General features: G+C 43.7%; 1 protein-coding gene across 2 annotated transcripts in view; it reads right to left on the bottom strand.

The window, feature by feature from the left end:
• Positions 1-9,655, bottom strand: part of LOC112307752 (aldehyde oxidase 2) — a 75,797-nt gene extending 66,142 nt beyond the window's left edge. For both annotated transcript variants that reach the window (XM_024563886.4, XM_024563887.4), the window contains exons 1-5: positions 9,436-9,655; positions 6,964-7,021; positions 2,982-3,078; positions 1,951-2,059; positions 430-556 (exon numbers count right to left, since the gene is read on the bottom strand). In XM_024563886.4, the coding sequence (XP_024419654.2) occupies positions 430-556; positions 1,951-2,059; positions 2,982-3,078; positions 6,964-7,021; positions 9,436-9,489 (445 nt within the window). In that variant the 5' untranslated portion in view covers positions 9,490-9,655. The remainder of the gene's footprint in view (positions 1-429; positions 557-1,950; positions 2,060-2,981; positions 3,079-6,963; positions 7,022-9,435) is intronic.
• Between the last annotated feature and the right edge of the window lie 18,004 nt (positions 9,656-27,659).

Here is a 27,659-nt window from a genome sequence, read left to right as displayed (position 1 = left end):
GTGATGAATCTGTAAGTCAGGGTGACTCTCAACCACCAGAGGAAGAGGCAAGGAAGAACCCTCTAGATGCTTCAGACTTGATTTCAGACTCTTAGCCTCCGGAACTGTGAGAGAATACCTCCTGTTGTTTTAACCCACCCAGTTTGTGGTTCTTGGTTACGACAGCCCTAGTGGAGGCAGCCACAGAAGTCACTGGATAGAGAAGTGGGGTGTCAAGATGGGGGTGTGCTTCGCGTGCACTGTGTCAGTTCTGTGCAGGTCGCTTTAGCAAATGCTCTTCTTCTCTCCTGGGTAAATGGTAGCTACTTTAGAAACAACCAAGGTGGTCCCTGAGTAGAGCTGGGGTGACATTGTGGGTGGGGTGAAGTAGTCTGAGGCACATTTCCCACCTGATCTTGGGGGGGTGAGTATTCCCTGCATCAAACCTACCCCCCATGGCTTCCATGAGCTGCTCCTCTGAGGGCTGCGGGTGGTTCCTGAGCAGCGTGTACATGGACATCACCATCCCGGGGGTGCAGAACCCGCACTGGGTGCCGTGGCTCTTGGCGATCCTCTCCTGGAAGCACACATACATGGTCACAGGCCCTGCCTTCCTGCTGCCACCTTCTCTCTCCAGGGTCTACGTCCTGCATCTCCCCCGTCAGGGCAGAACTCATTCCCTAAGCTGTGCCCTCCTCCCAAAGATGGCCGGTGTCCCCTCTCCTACTCTACTCCTGAAGAAGTGACTCAGAAGCCATTTTCTATCATTATAATCAATTCTCAAGCTCAAACATCCAGATCCTTCTAAATGGGAATTAGCAGCATCCAGGCTCCCTTCCCAGAGTAAGAAGAATTCCCCAGAAATCAGCAAGTATAAGGAAATTATGGGTAGGTTTTAAAAACCATTTTCATCAACACCTTTACTTCTTGGCCAGCTTAGTTCTAACCATAGGGTCATCTCTTTCTGATTAACTGGGAGTTTATCTACTGCTGACCTCACAGTACTTTCTTATTTAAATTCTTTTGTGTTGGCTCAAAAGGAGCTCTACTTTCAAAGCTCCAAGATTTTGGTCTGTGTTCTAGATGTTCGCTACTGAGAATGTAGTCCATGGGCCAGGGATGTTGGTTCCACCTGGGAACTTGTAGGAATGCGGGACCTCAGGCCTCAGCTCTAAACCTTCTGACTCAGAATTTGCATTTTAAAGAACTCCCCGCTGATTCTTAGGCACATGAACATTTAGGAAGCCCTGTGCTAGATTTCCAATGTAATGTGTGATTATCCTAGGAGTCGGGTGTATCACCCTTGGTGTAAGCATACTCTCTGACCTTCTCCAAGACTCTATGAACTTTGTTGGGTCCTTAGTCTTGGCTGACCTCCCTGGAATTGATTTTCATGTGGTCAAACCCAGGCTCCTCCTGCCTGGAAGGACCCGTGGTGTTGGTGGATCTGGACCTATGACTCCCCAAATCCCTGTGACAATGACAGAGGAATCACTGTTTTCTGCCAATGCATGTCACAGCACTCCTAAAACTAGCCTCTGTGTTCCAGCTTCGAGTTAAGCTTTGTAGAAAGGACTGTCCTTGTGCCCTGGTGCAGGCACCCTCGTGTCTGGTTTTATTCCCAAGACCTCCAGACCACAGGGAACAATCCTGAATTTTATCCTGTTAGCTTCAGAGATGTTTATTTTGTTTATTTATTCCATATCACAGTCCAATAGGTATTAATCAATGTTTTTATAATCCTATTTTATCATTCAAGTAGACAAAGTAAGAAAAAAGATGATCATTAAGAAAATGTGGATGAATTTCCAGCTTTCTTTTAAATCACTTAACAGATATTATTACCTTGATCAATATGCAGCCGAAGATTCTACTTACCTGACCACAACCTAGAAGCCCCAAGCAGCACAGTCAGTTCAGCATCCATTAAAAAGATAAAGTGAAGAGGTGAGAGTCAACATGTGCTCTTACCTGCACGGGGTGCAGCTTGGTTCTGATGCTTCCCACACCTTCCACAGTGGTGACAGCAGCTCCATACAGAGAGCAGATGGGCACCAGGCATGCGGTGATGGAGAAGTGTCTTTGAATGAGAAGTAAGGAAAATCAAGGGGAATAATGCAGTCCCTCATGGGGAACCTGGGAAGCAGGAAGGTCAGCAGGAAGCACCCCAGGCTGATCATTCAGCCTGGGAGATGGGAACTGGAGGCGGGGCAGGGAGGAAGGTCCCCTCTGCTGACTCTGTGCTATCTGGAAGAAGCAGGGATCCTCAGGGACATTCTGAACTTCAGAAAAACTTTGTAAGCCCAGAACAGACTACCTGGGTCTAGACTCAATGGGAATGGACTTGTGTCACCAGGAGTAGGGCGGGACCTCAAAAAGTATCCATTAGGACATTGGCCCCATACCAGGCAAAAGGCACAGCATTGTCTTTTACCCACAGTGGTGAATTTTTTGCATGTTAATTTTAAACTCCCTGTAAAAGGTCACTGAACAGTGTTGGACGGCTTGTGTTGAGGCCATTTCTTCATTTTGGGGGGTCCAATGGATTTGAAAGCAGCCCAGGTCCTGGAATCTGGTCCTTAATTTAATTTACAGAGGGAAGTCTGGCCCAGGTCCTGTTCTGCAGGGTTGTTCCAGCCCAACAGTATGAAGGGCATTAGTGTCAGCCAAAACACATGGTTTTGAGTCCTTGTCCCATGACTTATTAGCTATATGACCTTGAACAAGTCACGACATATTGTTGAGCCTCAGCTTTCTCGTCTGTAAAATGAATGCTTGTCCTGAATTGGAGTTTCTGAACTTGCAATGCATATATGGGCCTCGGGAGGCCCATGATATCCCTGAAACTGTGAAAAACACAATTAATTTATGCATTGTCTGAGTAGAGAGGTCATAGCTTTTATCAGATTTTTAGAGGGATCTTTTTTAATTGTGAGATGAGAATACAAGCCTGGCAAAGTATCGAAGCCCTCTTCTGGCCTTTGGGTTTCTGGGTAGGATACCTTATCTCCTTGGACACAGGGTCACACTTAGACACCATCACAGTACAGGCACCGCAGCCTCCTCTTCCACAGGCGCCTTTGGTTCCCGTGAGGCCTACTGGAAGGAGGTGGTCAAGGAAAAGATGACAAGGTGGACATGTGGCCTCCATTACAGCTGCCTCCCTAGGGTATCGCTGGTGAGGAAAGTCTTCTTTGAGTGCGTGTGGGGGGGAGGCGTGGGTCTGAGAAACCATCGCCTCCAGGCCTCAGTAAAGGCCACTCCATACCTACTTAATGTGACACTAATTGTATTAACCTCTCCCTGCTGTTTTCTCACTGCAAAGAGGAAAGAATATTGGGTTGGCCAAAAAGTTTGTTTAGTTTTTTCCATAAAATAAAAGACACATTTTTTCATTTTCACCAGTAACTCCATTGATTTGGATATTTTGAGTATGTCAACTATCACCTGTGTGGTGGAATGTTGATTGTTCCCAATTAATGTTTCGATTTGATTGCTATCAACCTCAACTGGTCCACCGACCATGGAGTATCCCGTCCACCGAGAAATCTCTAGCATGAAACTTGGCAAACCACTTTTGACAGGTTTGATCAATCACATCATCTTCTCCATATGCTGCACAAATCTTTTTTGCATTTGAGTTGCATTTTTACCTTTCTTGACATAATAAAGCATAATATGCTGAAAGTATTTGGTATTTTCTTCCATCTTGAATATTAAAATGGCTACACAAAAATTCACCAATTTTGGCAAGTTTTTTTAAAATGCACGCTGATATGACAGCTGTCACAATACAGTCTAACAAAATTGTTTCAAATGAAGTTCAAGACAACTAAGCGCTACTAGAGCCATCTTATGGGAAAAACCAAATGAACTTTTTGTCCAACCAAATAGTACCTACTTTATCTTCACATGCTTCCCATTAGCATCTCATAGGATAATGGATTATTTCATTATTTCTGGGTTCTAATTATGCAATTGGAAGAGAATTTGTTTTTAGCATTTAAGTGTGTTGCTAGTTCTGCCCAGTAATTCGTATTGCATTTGAATGCAAGTGAGTGAGCCTTGGGAGAAAACTCCCACCTTATTTTCACAGACCACCTTGAGGGTCCCTCTGCTCCTGCTTGGTGCAGGTTCAATTCTACGTCTAGGCTCAGCCTCTGCTCCATCTCTTTACTCAGCCTTCTCCCTAATTGTGGTGCATTTCCACAAAATTTAGGGGATTGGATGTAATTAACTAGACCAGCTAAACAGACTTTGGATGCTTTTTAAGTCATAGGGCTTATTCGTTTAAATTAAGTCGTAACCTCAAACACTTATCAGAGAGGTTATGTGAATGAGTGGAGTGGGCTGGCTGTAACTGGCGAGCCCACACTGCACATTGCATAGGGAGCTGGGGACAGTTCCTACTCACCTCTAAGCAAGACTCCAGCCACACAGGAATGACTATCTTCCTATCTTTCATGAGAAGCTAAAAATCTTGTTTCTTAAAAATATGTATGAGATTTCCTAATCAAACATTGACAACTAATTAAAAACCATGGCTTTTAACCAACACTTGTTCAGGGGCTGATTCCCTCATTTGTAATTTCTGTCTTTCTTTTTTTGGTCTTCCCTGGGTGATCCATTAGATTTATCAATTAAAATATGTTTACCATGAGGCTTCTGGACAAGATGGAGGTGTAGTTAGATACACTGTGCCTCCTTGCACAACGAAAAGAAGGATAACAATAATTTAAAAACAATAAACAACCAGAACTGACAGAAAATCAAACTGTATAGAAGTCCAACAACCAAGGAGTTAAAGAGGACACATTCATCCAGACTGCCAGTGAGGCGGTAGATTGTGGAGTGGGCGGTCCCACATTTGAGTGTAGATAAACCGGGAGGAACAACGGGGGAGTGAGACAGACTGTGCAACCCAGGGCTCCAGTGGGGGGAAATAAAGCCTCAAACCTCTGACTGAAAACACCCGTGGGGGTTGAGGCAGCAGCGGGAGAAACTCCCAGACTCACAGGAGAGTTTGTTGGAGAGACCCACAGGGTCCTAGAACGTACACAAGCCCACCCACCTGGGAATCAGCACCACTTCACTTGTGGGTAGTGGGGGAAGTGACTGAAATCTGGTAGAGTGGAGCAAGCGCCATTGTTCCCTCTCGGACGGACCCCTTCCCCACATATGCATCACAACACAGTGACTTGGGTTGCCCCACCCTGGTGAATACCTAAGGCTCTGCACCTTACTAAATAACAGACAAAAAAATGGCCCAAATGAAAGAACAGATCAAAGCTCCAGAAATAATTCGACTAAGCAGCGAACAGACAGCCAACCTATCAGATGCACAGTTCAAAACACTGGTTATCAAGATGCTCACAGAATTGGTTGAATCTGTTCGAAAACCAGATGAAAAAATGAAGGCTATGCTAAGAGAAACAAAGGAAAATGTACAGGGAACCAATAGTGATGCGAAGGAAACTGGGACTCAAATCAATGCTGTGGACCAGAAGGAAGAAAGAAACATCCAACCAGAAAAGAATGAAGAAACAAGAATTCAGAAAAATGAGGAGAGGCTTAGGAACCTCCAGGACATCTTGAAACATTCCAACATCTGAATTATAGGGGTGCCAGAAGGAGAAGAGGAAGAACAAAATATTGAAAACTTATTGAACAAATAATGAAGGAGAACTTCCCCAATGTGGCAAAGGAAATAGATTTCCAGGAAGTCCAGGAAGGTCAGAGAGTCCCAAAGAAGCTGGACCCAAGGAGGAACACACCAAGGCACATCATAATTACATTACCCAAGATTAAAGAGAAGGAGAGAATCTTAGAAGCAGCAAGAGAAAAGGACAGAGTTACCTACAAAGGAGTTCCCATAAGAGTGTCAGCTGATTTCTCAAAAGAAACCTTATAGGCAAGAAGGGGCTGGAAAGAAGTATTTGAAGTCATGAAAGGCAAGGACCTGCATCCAAGATTACTCTATCCAGCAAAGCTATCATTTAGAATGGAAGGGAAGATAAAGAGCTTCTCAGATAAGGTCAAGTGAAAGGAGTTCATCATCACCAAGCCCTTATTATATGAAATGTTAAAGGGACTTATCTAAGAAAAAGAAGATTAAAAAATAGGAACAGTAAAATGACAGCAAACTCACAGTTATTAACAACCACACCTAAAACAAAAACAAAAGCAAACTAAGCAAACAACTAGAACAGGAACAGAAGTATAGAAATGGAAATCACATGGAGGATTATCAGCAGGGGAATGGGAGGGAGAGAGAGGGGGGAAGGTACAGAGAATAAGTAGCATAAATGATAGGTAGAAAATAGACAGGGGGAGGGTAAGAATAGTATAGGAAATGTAGAAGCCAAAGAACTTATATGTATGACCCATGGACATGAACTAAAGGGGGGAATATGGGTGGGAGGGGTTGTACAGGGCGGAGTGGAGTGAAGGGGGTAAAATGGGACAACTGTAATAGCATAATCAATAAAATACATTAAAAAATATGTGTTTACCATGATGAAGATTTAAATTTCAGAATATAAAGTGGTGGAGGCAATCTGCTGTAAGGAAACAGATGTAGGAAAAGGCAATCTTTTTCTCTGATGTATGCTCTTCCTGAATCTGGAAAATTCGTTTTTGTTTTTCTTTCCCAGGACAGGGAACAGGAAAACAAACCTCCGTTACATAAGCACCCTCCTGGGGTCTGGAAGGCCCTTACAGGGGTAATTAATGCTGAAGTTAAGAGCTTAGCTTCTATTTCACTGCTTTGAAATCAAGATATAAGAAACTCTGGAGAAACTTCCTCCTCTGTAAAGAGCCCAGTTAACTTAATATCCTTAAAACCATTGCCAATTGCAAAGACAGAGCAAGGGCCAAGGGGGCTGACTGTTTGGGGGTGGAGAGTTTGATTCGTTCTCATAATCACGGTAGGCCTGGGTTTTAAGGAAAACATAGACACGGCTGAGACTTTGATCAAAAGGGTCCAGTTCTTTCGTAGGAAGATCAGCAGCGTGACTTCTGGGTCCGCATTCCTCTCTATCACCTGTGTTGAAAACAGAACAGGGAATATTATGTGGTCTGAATCAGGGACCCAGTGGAATATGTGTCGTGGCCTGCTTGATTTAGAGATTGCGGTGTAATATTAGGTTTGATTTCATCTGCCCCTGCTTTTCTGTGATCTAAGGGCAAACAACCTTCACATACATTTACAGAGTAGGAGACTCCCCAAGAAGTGTGGCCTCTATGCTCTTCGATGCGGCGAGAGCTGGAAACCACGGTTACATAAAGGTGCCCTGGGAACTGTGTCCTTCAGGTTTGCTCCACTATCTTCCTGGGATCTTTCAGCCTAGTCTTTTGTGCTTTTGAAATATTTTGAACTGGGGGAGACTTGGATGCTGTGTGTGTGGGTGTGTGTTTAATGAAGGGTCCTGGAAGGAAGAAAGCTGGGTGGGAAGAGTTTCTATGCTGGTGCCTCTGAGACACCTCCAGCAGGGAGTACACGTGATAACATCCAGGGATCTTAAGAACTGGGGGCAGAAAGGGGAGGTGGAGTGAGTTGCTGTCATCCTAGAGGTGCCAGTGTGGCAGAGCGGCTGATGACGAACTTGCTGCCCCAGCTCAGGACCCCAGGGTGGCTTTGGTGGGACACTAGAATTTCTCCCTCCCTCACCTGAAAAAGTGGGGGATTTACAATAAGTCACGGAGGAACCTTGTTTGGTACTTCTTTCCCCTTTGTTTTTTTTGGGATATTTCCTTTGATTTTGCCTTGGGGTGTCCTGTAAACCCCTCCAGCCGTTCTCTTGCGTCCAAGGAAAGGAAGGTACAGTTAATCACATTTGGTTCTTCTCTTCTACCCAGAAGAGAAACACCAACCAGTGTGACCTCAAATAATTTTAAAAAGTACAGGAAGGTGCTTCCAAGTTGAGATGTTAAAATTCATCTGCTTTCTGGATCTCTAGGGAGCTCCTAATCAACAAAAGGAGAAGCCCTCCTCTGCCAGCCTTTACTCCCACCCCAGGCTCTTTAAAAATATTTACTGAGAATGTAGTTGGATAATATTTTCATTATCTAGCTGACTCCCACCCCCGCCACATACACTTATATATTCTCCAATTCTTAACTTTTTCCCTCTTTTAGTTGCATCCACATCACAGAGGATGTGGAACAGAGAATGAGGGAAGGAGCCTCTGAAGTCTAGGGCAGTAGAGGAAATAAATAAGGACTCGGCTCATGAGTAACATTTTTGGACAAGTGTACGGTAGTTGCTGGCTGCAGAGACTGGATACAAGATAGAGAGTTAGAAGGCAAATGATGAGAATTTAGAGCTTCTGTGTTCTATGTCCTTTCTTGAGCCAAGCCGCGGGGTGAGCAGGTGAACATGATCAAGTCCCAGTTAGGTTTGTGGGACCCTGGAGCACAGGTGGTGACACCCCAGCGAAGCCACCTGCCTTGGGAGCTACAGTATGGTTCCATTAAGAGACAGATAGGGCTGGCTAGTGTGGCTCAGTGGGTTGAGTGCTGGCCTGTGAACCAGAGTTATCAGTTCAACTCCCAGTCAGGGTACATGTCCGGGTTGCAGGCCAGGTCCTGGGTTGGTGGCGAACAAGAGGCAACCTATCGAGATGTTTCTCTCACACATTGATATTTCTCTCCCTCTCTTGGTCCCTCCCTTCCCCTCTCTAGAAATGAATAAACTTAAAAAAAATGCCTTTAAAAAAAAGACAGGGACTCAGGAAAGGACGGGTCCTGGCAGAGGACACTGAGGCTTAAGTTGTGGCCTGTGTGGACTGGAGGGGAGGGCACCAGGGAAGCTGACAAAGGGAGAGCCTTCCTCTTTGTCATAGACATTCCTCCTGGAGCTGAGGAAAAGTTTCCCTGTTTTCACATCCTAGGGAAAGAGGGGACTCAAAATTGACTGCAATTACATTTCAGCCAATTCTGTATAATGCAGAAATAGAAAAATAAATAGATAAATAGAAAAAGAAAGAAAGCTCTCTTAAAAAGAAAGAAAGCTCTTTCTTCTCCTCCTGAGTTTGAAGATCAAGATATGCTACCAGGTAAAGTGCTTCCAGCTCAATGTTAAGTGATTTACAGGCATTGAGGGGATTCTTAATTCGTGAAGAGGCATCTCTCTTAATCTTGACGATTGCGTAGAAAGTCAGTTCTGAGGATGGGTACACTGAGGCTCAGAGAGGAGCAGTAACTTACATAAGTTCACACAGTAAATAACAGAGCTGGATTAGAACCAGCATATGTGATTAACCGGTCAACCTCAGTGCTATACTGCCTCATCATATCCCAGAGGCTGAGCCTGGCTGAGTGGGAAACAGGCCAAATTAGCGTGGTTTCCCAATCTCTGGCTTCCTGTCCCTGACTGCAGGGGTTTCAACTCAAATGGGCCACAAAGGCTCCCCCCAAGCTAGTCGTTTTCTGCTATGTCAAATACCCAACACTTACCTTCCTCCCGTTCACAAAGAAAACCAACTCGTCTGATCTCGACTGGCCAGGCATTGCAGCTGTAAATAGGATTAGCTTTACAACTCTTGGTGGAAACGGTCTTTGGCACCAGCCGAGGAACTGGGCGCAAAGGATTTAAATCCAAGCACTAAAATCCTTCCTCCAGCAGAAAGCTGCAGTCCTGGAGAGTTTGGCAGAAGGCGGAGACTCCTCGGCTCTCTGGCCTCTTTAATCCAGGGCACCTGTGTGGCCCCGCCTCTCAAACGTCCCTGCCTCGCGCCTATCCGGCTTCAAAGCTTGCTCTGTGCAGGAGCCGCATCTCTTCTTGCTTTCTCTGAAGTCGGAGGGCCTCAGCGTGAAAACCTTAACAGCCATTTAAGCTTAAAACCACTTTGTACACTGTCTCAATCCCAGCAATATATCCTGCATTGATTTCTTTCTTCTCAAAGAGAGCTAGAAGTGGACCTCCCACTTTCCCCAACTCTAATCTTACTCTAGTTGCAGAAATATATCCTCGAAGGGTATCATACAGATAATTCCAGTCTGTTCTCTAAGGTGGAGGTGTGGGGTGTTGCATCCACCCAGCCCCTGTATACCCTTCCCACTTCTTCCCACCCACGGGATTGGTCTGCTGGAAAATAGTGATCTAGTCAAGGCAACCACTTCACAGATAAATAAATAGAGGCTCTGACAGATCAGACCTGTGTAGCTCAGGACCATGCAGAAAGTAAGCGGCAAAGTGGGAACTAAAACCAAGATCTCCTGGATTAGAACACTTGATAAATGGTAATGGACAAAAATGCAATAAAAAAAGAAAGTAAGAAAAACCCCAACACCTGTGAGTGTATACACAGATTCCCTGATAAAGAGAAAAATACCATTTTTGATCCTGCTGAATAGCTCTAGTTAGATATCTGTAGATAAAATCAACTAGTTCTTATTTTTTCAGCTAAAGCAATGCCCAGGACTCGGCCTCACATATGGGCGATGCAGGTAGCTGCTCAGGTGGTCTGGTTTCAGGGGAGGAGGCAAGATCTGTCTGTTCCCAATGCTTCCTTCATGAGTGCGCAGAGCCCCGCATGCCACGTTAGAGTCAATCCTTCGTCCTACACAGTGTGGCTGTGCCTCAGGCCCGAGAGAGCAAGCGCCTGACATCCTCTTGACCTGGCTAACCGAGAAAGACCTTCTTTCCCACTTGGTCCAGATGTGGCTTCAGAATCTTTCCCACCACAGAGCTAGTCCAGAAACATTCCTAATCAAATGCAGTTGGAAGCTTCCAACTTTCTTTATAATTCTAATGCCTAGGTCCCAGGGATACCTTTCCTCGTGCACCTGTGGAGATGAGTGTTTCAACACATGTGAATGTATTTGAGTGTGTCTGTGAGTGTTTCATCCGTGTTATAAAGTTGCTGAATAAATCCACAACAGGGCTATGAGAGTCAAAGTTGGACATGACGCAGGCTGTGAATAAGGTAGGGCCCCAGGTCAGATTTTTTGATCATGCTACTTCTGCTCACAATAGTTCCAGTGGCTCTGTGAGGCCTGGAACATGAGTCCCAAACTCCTTGGCCCCGTGTGCAAAGCCCTCCAAAATCTGTCCCTGTTTCTGGCCTCAGACTCTTTTGCTCTTCAAAAACAATCTCCTGCTCCAGCGACACTACACTTCTCATCATTCTTCTGCCTAAACCTGGCATTTCTCTACTTGAAAGCTTCCACTGGCTTCCCATCACACCTAGCAAAGCCCCTTTCTGTGGAGGGCCCTCAGGGTTGGCCCTACCCCCTTCTCTGAGCATGCAGTCACCTACTCTTTCCCTTGTTCATAATCTCTGCCACATTGGCCCTTTCCCTGCTTCTGGAATGTGCTGGATTTCTTCCTGTCCCCAAGGCCTTAGTGCATGTTATGTATTCTGCCTTTTCCCCCAGACTTTGGCAGGGCCCATGCTTTCTTGTTCTTTGAGCGCTTCCTTGATAACTCAGTCTGAAGTCGTATCTTTGCTACGCTCACTTCTACCACCCTGTTTCATTTTCCCTATAGCTCTCATCACCACTTGCATGGATTCTGGTTTAAATCGTTTGCCTTCTCCACTGGAATGAAAGCTCCACGAGGGCAGACGTTGCTGTATCCCTGGGCCTAGCATGGTGCTGACCGCAGAGTAAATGCCCAGTCAGTATTTGCTGAATGACGGAAGAGGCTCTTTCCTGTCTGCAAAGATAACAACCCTGTTCCTGTACCGCTGTGGTTGCCTTCCCTTTCTCCTTCCCTCCCTCCCTCCCCTCCCTCCCTTCCCTCTTTATCTACCATCAAAAAGCAGTGTCAAACTTCCCTTCTGTCCTTTTTCCCAGTGCCAAAAACATTTGCAGAGCCAAACAATCACTTCTTTAGTTTTCATGTAATAAACCAGGAGCCAAAAAACTAGTCTCTTATCTGACACTGGTAGTTAGTTATCTTTTCAATGTTTGTGTTTCATTTTCCCAATTAGGTAATATGATGCTGGAGGTAGAATAGCTGGTTGTACCAATCACAGTGGTCAGTGTGAATGACAACTTGTTCTTTGCAGGGGTTAATAAATGCTTGACTGATTATCTAAAATGCTTTAAATAAGAAGGCATAATTCATTCATTCATTCACCCAGTAGATACCGAGCATCCACCTCGCACCCGGCAGTACACTAAATGATAAGGCACAGTGAAAAACACGTTTTCACTACAAGTTTTCTTCCTCCAAGGAGTTCGTGGTTAATAAGGGGGAACATTAACATGAGATTAAATATTTACCATTGTGAGAACAAGAGAAGAGCTTTGTGTTGGGGAAAGGGGCCAGGGAAGGCCTGAGGAAGGTACAGCTAAGCCTGGAAGATGAGTGGGAGTGGATTCTGTGAGCACTGGGAAGGAAGGGGCAGGCTGGGGAAGGAAAGAATGGAGACGAAGACCCTTCTCATGGCTGCTTGCACTTAGGGGGAGGCTGATACAGGGATTGTTAAGGGTCCACAATCTCTTCACCATCCTGCTTTGCCCCTTAAAAGAGGGAAACCAGTGAGCAAAAGGGCACGTGCTTCCCATTTACAGGAGTGGGGACGCTGCCACCGAAACCGCAGGTCATGGCATTTCACAATATTTGTAGGAAGAAACCCTCCAGCGTTAACATAAAATACAAGCATTTAATGGAAAAGACCAGATTTAGAGTTCTTAAATTGGATTATAGTATTAGAGTTGGAAGATATAAAAGTACTTTGAATTAAGGGAACTAAATACCTTAATTACTGAGAAACTGAAAACTGATCTTGAATAACTTTCAAGGGTGTTTTCAAACTTGTTTTGACCAGGGAAACTTTTGTTTGAATGAAATTTTATGAGGCATGAACAAATTATTATTATGATTATTTTATTGATGTTCAAGTACAGTTGTCTCCATTCCCCCCCCACCACTCCCCCCACCCGAGAGGTGCGAACAAATTAAACAGGAAGGTTACTGCTTAGCTCAGTGGGCTGGGAGTGAGGCCTGAAGACCTCATGTTTTCCCTCCTTCAGAAGCCCCAGGGCTCTGGGAGCTCAGTCTCAAAATCCCTCACTGCAGAGTGAACACAGGGTATGAAGGTAGGATGGTGTCTCTGCCAAGTGTTTCTCTCAGATCTTATTCCAGACTAAGTTTCTTCACTTTTAATTGGATTGTTCTGGAGAATGAGAGAAACTCCCATCAAATACTCAGGGGCTTGTATACTTGTTAAAAGAAAGGTTTTATGAGTTAGTTATGTTACCAGGGAGAGATTTGAGTTGGGGCACCCCCCCCCCCGCATCCCCACAGCTTGTTCCTTGGTTCTTGCCTTGCTTGCAAGAGACCCATTCAAATGAGAGACAAACACATAAAGTGGAAATGAGACAGCAAGTTTATTTATGAAACACACACAAGCACAAATCTGCAAGCAGGCACCCGGCTAGTCTGAATGTCCCATGTATAAAGGAAATAAAGCTGTTAGTAAGTTTCTTCTATACACTTGAGCCGAGGCTACAAGTGGACATTCAGCTAATCTCAGTGCTCTGACTATTGCGGTTCAGGGGTTACACACCTTAGTCAGCTTTTAGGTTCCCCTTCTTCTCCTTCTTCTAAACCTTGGGAATAATGTACAGATACAAAGGTTTTCTTTCTCAGCTAGTAAAGGCTCTTTGTCTGGTGGAATTGCTACAGGGTCTCCCTTTCCCAGCGCTGAGTCTCACTGAGTCCTCCCCTCCTCCTGTGCTATCTTCGCATGTGGTGTTCAGAACGCCTGGCCATCTTTTTTTTTTTTTTTTTAAATTTTTATTGTTATTCAATTACAGTTGTATGTCTTTTCTCCCCATCCCTCCACCCCACCCCAGCTGAACCCACCTCCCTCCCCCACCTCAACCCTCCCCCTTGATTTTGTCCATGTGTCCTTTATAGTAGTTCCTGTAATCCCCTCTTCCTGCTGTCCCCACCCCACTTCCCCCTGGCCATCTTATCGGACCAGGCTAGGGACTGCTGGGTCAACGGGTGAGACAGGTCTCTCTCCTCCTCCCTGCCTGGGTTTACTACCTTTCCTACCTAACAGTTATGTCAAAGAACCCTGTTACCCAATGACAGATTTAATATTGGAAAGGACGCTGCTTTCCCCCACCACTCAAATAAACCTATTTTTAGGAAACCTGTAACAAATCCTTGCCATTTCCATTTGCTGATGTAAACGGAAAAGTACTGGCTACGCTTCCTTATCCCTGGTGTGCCGTTGTCTGTTGTGAGCTATTCAAAAGCCAAAGACAGAACACGTGTGAGCAGACCGAGAGTGGGGCACTGTTTAGGAGCCTTGGGGCGGTCATTAAATGCCCCGGTTCCAGACCTTCCATTCTCAACCTTTTTGACTATGAGGCCTCGTCCCTCCCCTCCCAGCTGTGATCCGTCAGCCTCTGCTGAGCCAGGTGGCAGTGCGGCTTATGGGAAGCTGGGTGCCAGTGAGGCCTCAGGCTGTGTGGGGGAGGGGTCCCCTCCCCACAAGCTAGGGGAGTGCCTGGAAATTTGCACGGGAGGACTATGATCTGGAGGAGGGCTTGGTCCTTAGGGCTGTGAGTGGGGCAAGGAGGAAGTCTGACACTGGTGTGAACAGTCTCAGGACAGGAGTGCCAAATGAGCTGTTTAAACCCTTCCTGCCCGGGATCTGGGTGAGTATGAGGAGTGGGCTCAGAGAGTAGAACATCTGGCCAAAGACGAGTATTATCAAGCCTTGAGAATCTAAATTGGCTTAGGACTTGCCATCCCCCCCCCTTTTTTTCTCCCTATTTCTCCTTTTGGGACAGGAACGTGTGTGTATTTTATACCTGTCCCACCAGGCATGTTGGAAGGATATAACATGTTTAATTTCACAAGTTCACAGTTGGAGAACAATTTGCCTACTTATGAGGACTTGAATTTTGGGGGGCTAGCTGCCGAATACTCTGGTCTGAACGCTTGTGTTCTGTCCAAATTCATATGTTAACTCCTAACCCTCACGGTGATGGCATTAGGTGGTGGAGCTTTGGGGGGCGATTAAATAATGAGGACCAAGCCCACATACGTGGGATTAGTGCCCTTATAAAAGAGACCTCAGAGGGCTCCTTTGTCCCTTCCTAGAAATCAGGACACGGTGAGAAGACAGCAGTCTGTGAACCAGGAAGCAGGTGCTCACCAAATACCAAATCTGCTGGCACCTTGACCTTGGACTTCCTGGACTTTAGAACTGAGGAATAAATATTTGTTTTTTAAAGTCACCTAGTTTATAGTATTTTGTTATGGTCCCAAATGGACTAAGACAATGACCCCATGATGCTGTAGATCTTCAGAAGAATTTTGATTCTTCATTATATATTTTGGTGAAAATTTGCATCCTAAACGTGGTCAGGCAGTGACCAAAACTACAGAGGATAATTAAAAGGTGCTAAAATTATCCTTGACATTTGGGAGCCAACTTATATATTGCTCTGGTTTGAAAATGTTAAGGTCAAACAAAATTCTTTCATTTTCTGAGGAAAACATAAGATTAAAACACATGGATGAACCAAGATATAAATGTTGAAGGATCATCTCTGGGAATCTGAAAAAGATCAAAAGAAGGAAGATAGTTACTCATAAAATGTCATTATATTGAGCAAACAAAAGAGAAACAGACTCATAAATAGAACAAACTGATGGCTATCAGATGGAAGGGGGTTTGGGGAACTGGGTGGAAAAGGTGAAGTACAAAATCGGCAGTTACAAAACAGTCACGGGGATGCAAAGCACAGCGTTATAGTCAATAATACTGTCATAATTATGTGTGGTGTCAGGTGGGTACCAGATTTACCAGGGGGGTCACTTTGTAAGTCATAGAAATGTCTAACTACCATGCTGTACACCTGAAATTAATACTATATTGAATGTCAACTGTAATTGGAAACTAAAAAACAAAACAAAGCAAAAAAAACATTAAATAGGTCAAAGAAGAAAATCTGTTTAATGATGGCAATAAAGTAAAAGCTTCTGAAATTCAGAGCCATTAAAATAAAGTAAAGTAAAATAACTCAGACCAAAAGAAGTCTGAGTTCTGCTGGGGTGTCCATCTCGCCTGTTGTCTCTGCCCCTTTGTCCTTCTGGAGCACAGTCAGGGCACCAGAGTCACCGCCAGCGTCCTGTCCCCGCGGTGCTGACCGGAAGCCACTCTCTAGGGAGAGGGAGCAGGAACTTGGAAGCAGCCCGGGGCCCTGATGGCATCATGGGGCTGTCCTGGGCTCCAGAACTTTGTTTTGTTTCAGAAAAATAAATTTCTTTGTTATTAAAAAGAGTATTATATGAAAAAAGTTGTAATTCAGAAGAAAAATTGTTTTTTTAAAAAAAGAACAAGTCAATGTCCTTTTATTCTTACCAAAATAATATGTTTTTCACATTTCTTTCAAACTTTGAGTCATAAATCTCCTCATTCTCATAAACTTATGTCTGGGATAAAATGCATCTTATTCAAAGCCCTGTAATTTCAAAAGGCATAAAGTACAATCTAATTTCATACCAGACTCATTTAGGGCTAACAGTAAGCAGCTGAATATAGGAATAATCTCTTGTGAGAGTTCTAGATATATTTTTTAGCAGCTGGAAAATGAAACTATGTTTTTTTTAGTGTGTGCCCAATGACTTGATATTGCCATTTAAATTCTTTATATGAGTTTGCTTAACAGATACTTTCCCAATAATTGACCAGGTCAGAAATCTATTTAATCTAATTTAGTTATTGAAGTAATTAAAATACCACATCAACTGCATTTTGGCCAAGTGTTGAAAGAAATAATCAACATGTCCATTTGCCATGAGCACTGACTCGATTGACTGTGCTTTTGTCTGGGGCTGGAAACAATAAAACCATCATTTAAAAAGGTTCACTTTGCAGTTGCTTTGAAGCATATAGGAAGTAGCAAGTGGAGGAAAAATGAGAATTTGCATTGGGACAAAAACCAAACCTGCCCTTTAATTTTGTCACAGTCAGCAAATTCATACCGAGAACCTGAATGTCCACGTAAAGGAGGGTGACCACAGGAGCCTGTCCTCAGCACCCGTGCCTTGTCAGTAAACGATCCACACGAGTCATCCTGATCAACTCCTAGTCAGCTCAGGAGGTGCTCAGCTTTTTAGGGTGAAGGTCTCGGTCAACCCTCTGTGTCTTCGGGCAGCAGTCACTGCATCAGATATGGCAAAAAACACAGAGGATCCCAAGAACACTTCAGCCTTACCTAATCCCTGAGAAGTGCGTGGCTCATTTAGGACTACTAGTTTGTGTTCACACACACAAATGCACTCACACACTCTCATGCACACACTCCCCTCTTCTGGCTGTATAACCCTCCAAGTTGAGTGCATCTGAATGGCCGGTATCTATACCCCATGCTGATTCATGTGTGGGGTCCTCCTCAGGACACCAGGATAGCAGGGCATCTGGAAACTCCTGTTCTCTTGCCCAGGTCAAGAAGACCAAAGTCCTTGGTGCCCTCTAGGGTATTTCAACTTGGCCTTTAGACCAGCAAGAATTCAACTAGTATGCTGCAGAATTTTTAAAAACATGCAATACTGGACTATTTGGTCAGGGGCACTGACCTCTTTCAGTCATGTACTGCATGTTTAAAAATTCCTATGATACACAGGGTGCTATGGCATTGGAAATTGCTGCTCTAAACTATTTGTGTTTAGCTCAAACCCACAACAAAACAGCCACAATCTTTGTAGCTGAGTTTGAAAGACAGTGAGGTGATTGCCTCCGAGAATGGCCTGTTGAAGTTTTCATATGTGCCAACTTCTCTGGTGTGTGTTGGGTGCTTTTGAAACAACAGTGTGGGGGCACTGTATATGTATGATGTCCCCATACTGGTGCACTGGTCCTGGGATTAAAGGTCAGCCACCGCCTGTGTTTTGCCTGGGCCACCCTGCCTGAGCTATAAAGCAATCTGAAATGGCTGCTACTTGTGCTGGGCTTGAAGATTCCCAGGCAAAGCCAAGCTGTGAATTGAGGCTGGCTGCTGCTAGTGCAGGACCTGGGACTCACTGAAGCCAGCTGTTCAGTGTTTGATAGGATTTAGGAAGTTGTGAAGCATGGGCCAAGACCAGCCATTCATATGGAAAAGTAGCTTGGGTGGGCTCATAAACTGGGTGGGGAAGAGTCTCTGGGGATCTCCAAGGCAGGTTAAACACTGTTAGCCAGGTTGATGGAGTCTCAGATAAGGTACCAGCTTGCTGGGTCTGTGGGAGAAGGGTTTAGAAAAGGAACAATGACCTCTGCTTGCCTTGATGCCAGATACTTCAGTTTCTCCCCATGTGCCACTGGTGCCTTTCAAGCTGCTACCTAACAAGGCTAGCGGGAAAAATTGCAAAGCTACACCAACAGCCGGAAAGGTTTTAACTTAAATTTTAAAAAGATTTTGGGTGTGTTAATTTATTTACTTGTGAGATGAAAATCAGAAATTCAGCAAGAGGAGAAAAATTGTTTTTAAGCATTTCTTTTTCCCTTATATTTCTCTACATTGTTCAGTCTACTTAAATTCAATATTAATATGAATATTAATGTAACTATTATTCTGTATTTATATAATATTCCCTAAGTACAAACATTAATTCATGTTCATTGAAGAAAAATTACAAGGCATGGAGAATTATAAAGCAGAATATATCACACATATTTCTGCCACCTAAAGGCAATCATTGTTAACTTTTTCTTGAATTTTCTTCCAATTTTTATCTATTTTTTGTGTAATATTGATATATGATATATATTGCAGAATACTTGTACCCAATATAAACATTTGGAGAACTCTGGGAAGTCATATTCTGAATGGAATCGACCGAAGTCCCTCTGGGGCGGTTTGGTACCACACATCTACCCAATGTCCAAGACTGGGTTTGTGCTGGAAGGAACATCTGTGAAGATGTCAGTCCTAAGGACATGTGCCAAAAGAAAATGCATGATGGAAAATATTATTTACTTAAAATAGATCTTTACTACAATTTTATACCTGTCCCTGGTGCTTCCAGTGGCAGGATCAGCCTGATTGTTACTTATAGCACAGAAACTGTGCTCATGTGCACACTATGAAGATGGTGGACACCACTGTCCCTCTACCTTGGAGCCCCTGTCAGACAGTCGACTTCAGTCTCGGAACAGGAGGCTCTGTAAACAACATATGGATGAGGCTCCCCTTCCTCCTTCTCCCTGTCCATATGCGTCAGGTAGCCTCTGAGAAGGGAAATCAGGAGTGAAAGAAAGGGCACTTTCCCCACTAGTGGTCTGATCACCAGCGGCACTCTGGGTCCTGGAGATGAACAGAGCTCCCACCCCATGGCTGAAGGCCTCTCTCTGCTTCTCCCACAGGGTGCCACGGAGATCAGAGTAGCAAGGGTACCAGTGCAGACACAGGGACAAGGTCTGTGGGTGTCTGAGACCTCCCCTCCAGCACGCAGTGACTGGGATGGGTCAGTGTGTGTCCCTCCTGGTTGGTAAACACCTATGGCCCCACGGAGTTTCCCCCACCCTCTTCTGCACCTCCAGCACCCGTGACTGAAGGGTTAACACTGGGCCCAGCAGAGCTGCAAGGCTCTGCAGGTATCTGTTCAGATTAATGAGCATCCCTGCCCAAGTGTAACCTAAACCAAAGTAAAAACATCCTTTACGTGAAATATCCAGCCGTTGACAGGCTGGTGGGTCCTTCGTAGGCTTTTGCAATCTGTAAGAGATGATTGGTTACAAAGAAACATAAGTTTAGGGAAAGTAATAAAAAATTCCATGCTGGGCTTGCCTCTTCTTGTTTGCACCAAGCTCTGCACATTCATCTTGAGTGAGATTTGTGCTTTGTACAAGCCGTAGGTCACGCTTTTCAAGGGAGGTGCTCAACGGCAGCTGCCACTCTGCTCTGGGGCCCTGTGTTTTTGGAGTTGCTTTTTAAATAGGAAGGGGCTAGTCCATATTCATGTACTTATGTACCTAGGCATGTACACAGGTAGGTGTATATCCACACATAAATACATACATGTATGCATGTATATGTGCATGCATGCATGTATTTTTATCCTGACTTTTTCCAAATTATTTGATTGGCTGTCTCAGTGTATTGTGTCAGCTTCCCTGCTGGAGTAGACTGGGTAGAACTGGAAATAATAACACTAATGTTACTTGTAATAATTATTATTAAAAATAGAGTAATCTTTGACTATTAGGACTGTTATTATCTCCTCTGCTCTGGTGAGAAAACCAAGGCCCTGAGGCAGGGCGGAGCGACTTGTCCCAGCAGTAGTGACAGAGCAGGGGCCGCAGCCTGGGTGTGTTTCCCTCTAGAGCCTATGCTGTTATCACCTGTGAGAAATCAGGCTCTTCAACGAAGACAAGTAATGAGCACAGGCATCTCTTTCACTCTTTTGGAAAAGCAGAAGTAAATGCTAATAAATGCTTTCTTTCTTGAATGGGTACCACCAACCAGACCACATACTTAGGACTTATTGGGTTGGACAAAAAGTTCGTTTGGTTTTCTCCCCATATAAGATGGCTCTAGTTGTCTGAACTTCATTCGAAACAATTTTGTTAGATTGTATTGTGACAGCTGTCATATCAGCGTGCGTTTAAAAAATCTTATCAGAATTGCTGAATTTTTGTGTAGCCATCTTAATATTGAAGATGGGAGAAAATAAGTGACATTTTCAACATATTATGCTCTATTATGTTAAGAAAGGTAAAAATGCAACAGAAATGCCAAAAATAAAAAAGATGTGTGCAGTGTATGGAGAGGGTGCTGTGACTGCTTGAATGTGTCAGAAGTGGTGCGAAGTTCCGTGCTGGAGGTTTCCTGCTGGACGATGCTCCACGGTCACGGAGACCAGAGGAAGTCGACAGTGATCAAAGTGAGACGTGAATTGAGAACAATAAACATTCAACCACGCAGGAGATAGAGACATACTCAAAATAGCCACATCAATAAAGTTACTGGTGAAAATGAAAAAATGTGTCTTCTACTTTACAGAAAAAACTAAACGGACTTTTTGGCCAATACAATTTTTGCCTTTTCCTGGCAGAGATAATAAGAACACTCAGCCAGTCCTCCCATCTTTCCTTTGGGTTTTTCCTGATGACTGGCTGAAGATGGGCCATTAGAATTTGGCAGGCATTCTAAAAATAAATATTTGGACTGATGTTGGAAATAAAAGGCACAGGGAATAGCAAAAGGTTCAATATGTAAATTAAATCAAACATGGACCGTCAGTTTGTGAACCTGCTTCCTAGTCCTCCAGGCAGGGTACTTAAACTCGAGCAATGTGTAAAACCCTTTTGAAAGAAACAAATATTCTGGTGGATCTTGCACTGTTAAAATTATTATTATACTTTATTGATTATGCTATTACAGTTGTCCCATTTCCTCCCCTTTGCCCTCCCCCACCAGCCCCTGCACAATCCCTCAGGCAATACTCACCCTGTTGTCCATGCCCATGGGTGATAGACATGGACGTGGGTCATGGACATGGACATGTATACGTGTTCTTTGGCTACTCTATTTCCTATGCTGTACTTTACATTCCCATGACTCTGCTGTAACTGCCAAATTGTACTTCTTAATCCCTTCAGCTTTCTCACCCACACCACTGACCTGCTCCCATCTAGCAACCATCAAAATGTTCTCCATATTTATGATTCTGTTTCTGTTCTGCTTGTTTATTTTGGTTTTTAGATTCAATTATTGACAGATATGTATTAATTGCATTTTATTGTTCACATTTTATTTTTCTTTTATTTTTTATTCTTATTTATTCTATTATAGTTGTCCCAATTTTCCCGCTTTGCCCTCGTCTGTCCTGCCCACCCCCTGCTCCCACAGTCATTCCCCACACCATTGTCCATGTCCATGGGTCATTCATACATGTTTTTTGGCTGTTCCCTTCCTTTTCTTTCCATTTTCGCCTCCCCGCTTTCCTCTGTCAGCTGTCGGTGTGTTCCCTATTTCAATGTCTCTGGTTCTGTTTTAGTCATTAGTTTGTTTTGCTCATTAGATTCCTCTTATAAGTGAGATCATATGGTATTTTTCTTTAACTGACTGGCTTATTTCCCTTAGCATGATAATCTCCAGTTCCATCCATGCTGCCACAAAGGGTAGGAATTCCTTTTTCTTTCTTCTTGATGCATAATATTTCATTTTGTAAATGTACCACAGTTTTTTAATCCATTCATCTACTGATGGGCACTTAGGCTGTTTCCAACACTTGGCTATTGTAAATATTGCTGCTATGAACATTGGGTGCATAAGTTCTTTTGAATTGGTGTTTTGGGACTCCTACCATTTAAGATTTCATATAATGCCGGTTTGGTGGTGATGAACTTCTTTAGCTTTGTGTGTGTGTGTGTGTGTGTGTGTGTGTCTGGGAAGCTCTTTATCTGTTTGTCAGTTCTAAATGATAGCTTTGCTGGATAGAGTAATCTTGGCTATAGGTCCTTGCTTTTCATCATTTTGAATACCTTTTGCCAGCCCATTCTAGCGGGCAAAGTTTCTTTTGAGAAATCAGCTGACAGTCTTAAGGGAACTCCCTTGTAGGAAACAAACTGCTTTTCTCTTGCTGATTTTTAGATTCTCTCTTTGTCTTTAGCCTTTGGCATTTTAATTATGATGTGTCTTGGTGTGGGCCTTTTTGGGTTTATCCTGTTTGGGACTCTCTACTCTTTCTGGACTTGTATGTCTATTTCCTTCACCAACTTAAGGAATTATTTTCTTCAAATGTGTTTCCAATTTCTCACTCTCTCTCTTCTTCCAGTACCCCCATGAAGTGAATGTTGGTACACTTGAACTTGTCCCGGAGGCTCCTTACACTATCTTCAATTTTTTGGATTCTTTTTTCTTCTTGCTGATCTACTGCGTTGTTTTTTTGCTTTCTTATATTCCAAATTGCTGGTTTGATTCTTGGCCTCATCCACTCTACTGTTGATCAGGGGCCCCCAACCCCCAGGCCATGGCCTGTTAGAAACCGGGACACAAGAGATCCTGTCTGATTTCTGCCTCCTGACTCTGTTCTCCCTGCTGCTCCCCCTACCTGGTCCACAGCAGGAGGGGAGGGGCGGCGAGCAAATGAAGCTCTCCTGAGCTCCAAGTCCTGCCCCCCAACCCCCGCCTGAGCTCTGCCTCCTGTCTGTCCTCCTCCCCTGTCGTGGAAAAACTGCTCCTTGGTGCCAGAAAGGTTGGGGACTGCTGCTGTAAATTATTCTTTATTTTAATTAGTGTATCCTTCATTTTGGACTAGTTCCTTTTTATGGATTTTAGACCCCTTTTTAAGCTGTTGAAGTTCTCTCTGAGTTCATCTGCTCTGCCCCTGAGTTCACTGAGCATACTTATAATCAGTGTTTTGAACTCTCCACCTAGTTTTGTGCTTGTCTCCATTTTGTTTAGTTCTTTTACTAGAATTTTGTCTGTTCTTTCATTTGGGCCATGTTTCTTTGTCTCCTCATTTTGGTAGCCTCCCTGTGTTTGTTTTTCTGTTTTAGGTAGAGCTGCTACATCTCCCAAGCTTTTTAGAGTGGCCTAAGGTAGGAGGTGTCCTGTAGGGTCCAGTGGCACAGCCTCCCCTGTCACCCAGGCTGGTACTTGAGGTGTGTGCACCATGTGGGCTGTGTACACCCTCTTGTTGTAGTTGAGCCTTGATTGCTGTTGGCATGTCCAAAGTCAGCAACCACCTGTGTTCTGTCCAGGGTCGCACAGCATAAGCTACAAAATGATCTCAGATGGCTGCTGCTTGTGCTGGGCTTGGAGGTGTTCTGGTGAGGCCAAGCTGTGAACCAAGGCTGGCTGCTGCTAGTGGTGGGCCTGGGGCAACTTAGCAAGACATATGGGGTTCACTGAAGGCAGATGCTGCTTCTTTGAGTGAATTGAGGAAAATCCCTCAATTCCTGTTGGTTTATACAGCTGGAAGTTATGGCAGCTTCACTTCCTGGCACTGGAACCTTGGGCTGGGGAGCCTGGTGTGGGGCTAGGACCCTGTGTTCCTGAGATATCCCTTCTGATTTTTATCCACCACTAGCCCATTCCATATCTCCTCCCCTCCTAACTGTCTTAATGTCGTTTGTTCTTTAATTCCATACTTGTGGCACTTCCATTTAGCTCAGTTCCTGACAGTTTTGAATGATGGTTGTTCTACAGTCTAGCTGCAATTTTGATGTAGTTGTGTGAGGAGACGAGGCCTGTTGACTTGTGTCACCGTCTTGACTGGAAGTCAAGGATGATCTTGAATTTAGTTGTAATTCCAGTTTGGTCCTGAGAGGAGGTGAGTGTAGCTTCCACCTTCTGCTTATACCCTAATAACACTTAAGACTGAACAGAATCTATTAAAATTATAATGGTGTGTTAAGAAAAATTATCCAAGACTTGGAAAGGCAAAAGAATGACTATATGTCCTTTGCCTGTCATATTGGAACACGCTAGCAGACCCACCCAATAATTCTCATGGAGAACGTTTCTTTGAGTTATTGTTTACTATTGATGAGAGCCTAGAGTCTGTGGAATTACATGATAACGTGTGGATTTTTTTCTATGAATGAATTAAATTATTTGTGCTTTCAAAGTTCCCAGTTTTATTCTTTGCAAGATATTAACTAGTTGAGTATCTAAACTGGAAATCTTCTTTCATTGTTCCTTCAGTGCCTGTTGACTGAGTCTTTTAAGTTTACCTTCATCCAGTTGTACCATTTGGCTGGTTCCCTTGTTAGTGAGTTACAGAAACCTTTGGCATGTGCTTACTTTAGATTTGCATGAGAATCACGTTCTTAATATTTTCAAATTACTTATGTGGGTTTACAGATTTTGGTTTTCTTCTTTGTATTTTTCTGATCTTGTCAAATGTTCCTTAAAGGACATGTTTCGCTCTTGTAATAAGGAAGAGCAAATATGTATTGTTTGTGTGTACACGTGCATTCTGTACTGACTCCTTAGTCCCACTTGGCCTTATTCCCAGCGAAGAGCCTACTTCCCCCAAGACTTCTAAAAGTGGCTTTGCACCTGACAGGGCTGACTGTCACTCTGGTAACAAATCTGATATCACATCTGTCTTCTCGCTGCACTCTGAAACCTCAGAAGGTGCTCAGGAAAAAAGCCCCTTTCTTAACACTGGACGGTGAAATACAGGGAGGCAGGACAAGTGGCCTCTTCTGCCCCCTGCTGGTGGATTGCTGGTAACCCTAAACATTTTATTTAAAAAATTGAAGAATGCTTTTCTATTTCAGAGTTTTTATCCAGTTTCCATCAGTGAAGGAGGTGCTCATTCAGGCGTTTGTCCTCAGTTCCCACTAAAGAAGTCAGTCCTGCACCCAGCTCAGCTGCGGGTGGAAATGAATTTTGTCAACCTTAACCTGCGCTCCACCAGCATCGCAGATTAGTTTTGGGGAGCATCACCATACCTTTTCTCCGTGTCCCGTGGAGTTTTGGTCCTGGTTCTGCTGCCCATTCACTGTGAAACCATATTCAAGTAATTACATTTCTTTGGGCCTCATTCTTCTTACCTATACAATAAGCGTATTAGTCTTTTTCAGTGGCATGATTTGTGATTCCAAGGATCCTAGGTTTAGAACGTTTGAAGAAGGGTGAGAAAATAATGCACTGTTCTGAAGTTCCAAATAAATCAGATCAACATTGAATCTGCTATTATTGTTTTAACCCAGGCATGTATAACATAATTGCTGCAAATTCTATTTTTATGATGTTGAATGTAATTCAAGATAAAGATAAAGCAACTAAAACCAAACAGATGAAAGTGGACATGATACATTTCTTAATCTTGTACCTTTCTGGTGACAAGAATAAAAAGATACTAGGACTTCTTCTGACTTAAGGTTTGCATTTGTTGCTCCAGCAAGAAAACAATCATTTAAAGGAATTTGCAGTGTTCCTTCTGTTAAGAAAAAAAAAATAGCCTTTCATTTAAAGGTACCATGTACTAGTGAAACTACATTATATTTTATTAAATCTAGTAGTTTTCTTCTTATTAAAATGCATTGTAAAGTTAAAATCAAATTGAAAAGTAGCCACACATGCTGTAATAGAAATTGAAGAGTAGCTAGACATACGGTAATAGAATAAAATCATCAGTCTTCCCGACTCCATTCTGCTGGAGGCTGCCCAGTTCCCACAACGCGTCAAGTCTGCGCCTTCTGCTTGGACCTGCACGCGGACGGGCTGGTCATTAAAGGGATCTTGCCCGCAGCCTAGACATTACTGAAACAACCTCCCCGCTCAAACATTCCTCCCCAAGGAGATAAGGAAGGTATGTACAAAAACAATGATTGTTTATCAAAAGACTCATAGGAACTTTGTGACTGAGACCATAGCAAGCAGAGTTTGAAGTTTCCGCATCACCCTTGCACCCTGGCTGACATCCAGATGTCTGAGATCGTCAGCCCCCTCCTGACTGCAAACCCCTCCTGTCTCGGACAGAAAAGAAGTCTGCCTTCTGTACTTTCTCAAGATGGTTCTTGAGGACGCTAGTCTGCCATTTTCTTAGCTTGCTGGCTTTCTGAATAAAGCCACTCTCTTTGTCCAAACTCCTTGTCACTTGACTTATTGGCTGTGTGCTGCAAGCAGTTGGAGTTTTCCCGTGATTACAATCGGATCATGACTCTCCTGTGATCTGTTTATATCCTGAAGTATCTTGGGGCCCTGGCTTGGAAAAAATAGTCTGCCTGTGCTAACAGAGCAGAACTCTTCCAGCTAATGAGAGGCACCCTGCCAAGGTTACAATGTGTGATTTATAGGGCAGAATGATCCGAATCAGTGGGTAAATGTGGTAACAATGACAGCCAGATAGGCGTGTTGTGGAAGAGAGAGTGTGGGTGAGTTTGAAGAGTTGAAATGCCCCAGGGGGTTGACGGTGAACACGGGTGTGTTGCTCAAGAGAATAGTGACATCAACAAACAAAAGACCAGTGACAGCAGTCACATCAATACGTGGAAGACAGCCATAACGCCATGTGATTATTTTAAACCAAAATCCTGAAACGTGGACTTGCAAACAAATGTCACATTCCTTGAAGTAGTCACCTTGGGAGGGATTACTCATTCATCTTAGTAGTGCTGTCCTCCTCGGGCACTTTGGGAACTCTTTGAAGGGATGTTCTTTGAAAGCCTGTAGTCTCTGTGGTGATAAATCTTTACCTTTTGAAGGTGGATTTGATTCATGGTAGGAGGTAGAAGCCATTCAGAAGCCAGCTTGATGGATAAAATGGTGGGTCAAATTGACTCATAAACTTTTTGGTCAAAATCAAGTGAAAAAGAGACTGATTTTTTGTGTGTCATTTGTAAACCAAGAAGTGTTCTGTTTTGTCTTCTGTTTCACTGCGCAGGGGCACCTCTCCAGGCTGGTCCTATTGGAACTTTCTTTTCCAATTAATTTACCTGACAAGGTCAAAATAAAATGAGATCTTTTATATTTAATAGGCTCTTGACACCATGAAAGACATCTTGTTATCCTCATGAATCTTTTCCTGAGGATTCACTACAGTTATAATTTACCCACAAGATACCAAAGTATGAACTTTAGAAAAGTAAAGGATCTCTTGAGAGCCTAACCATGTAAGTCTAGGACAGATAGTAAGTCACAAAGTTATTAAAGTAAATCTGCCACTAAAATAAAACTCTAGACTCTGTTATATCACAGTCTTGTTATATAACACTAATTATCATAAACTTATTGGGTCAGCCAAAAAGTTCCTGTGGTTT

Source organism: Desmodus rotundus, chromosome 2 (assembly GCF_022682495.2).
Source record: "Desmodus rotundus isolate HL8 chromosome 2, HLdesRot8A.1, whole genome shotgun sequence".
NCBI lineage: Eukaryota > Metazoa > Chordata > Mammalia > Chiroptera > Phyllostomidae > Desmodus > Desmodus rotundus.
The sequence above is the reverse complement of the archived record's forward strand: the minus strand, read 5'-3'. Positions and strand labels throughout refer to the sequence as shown.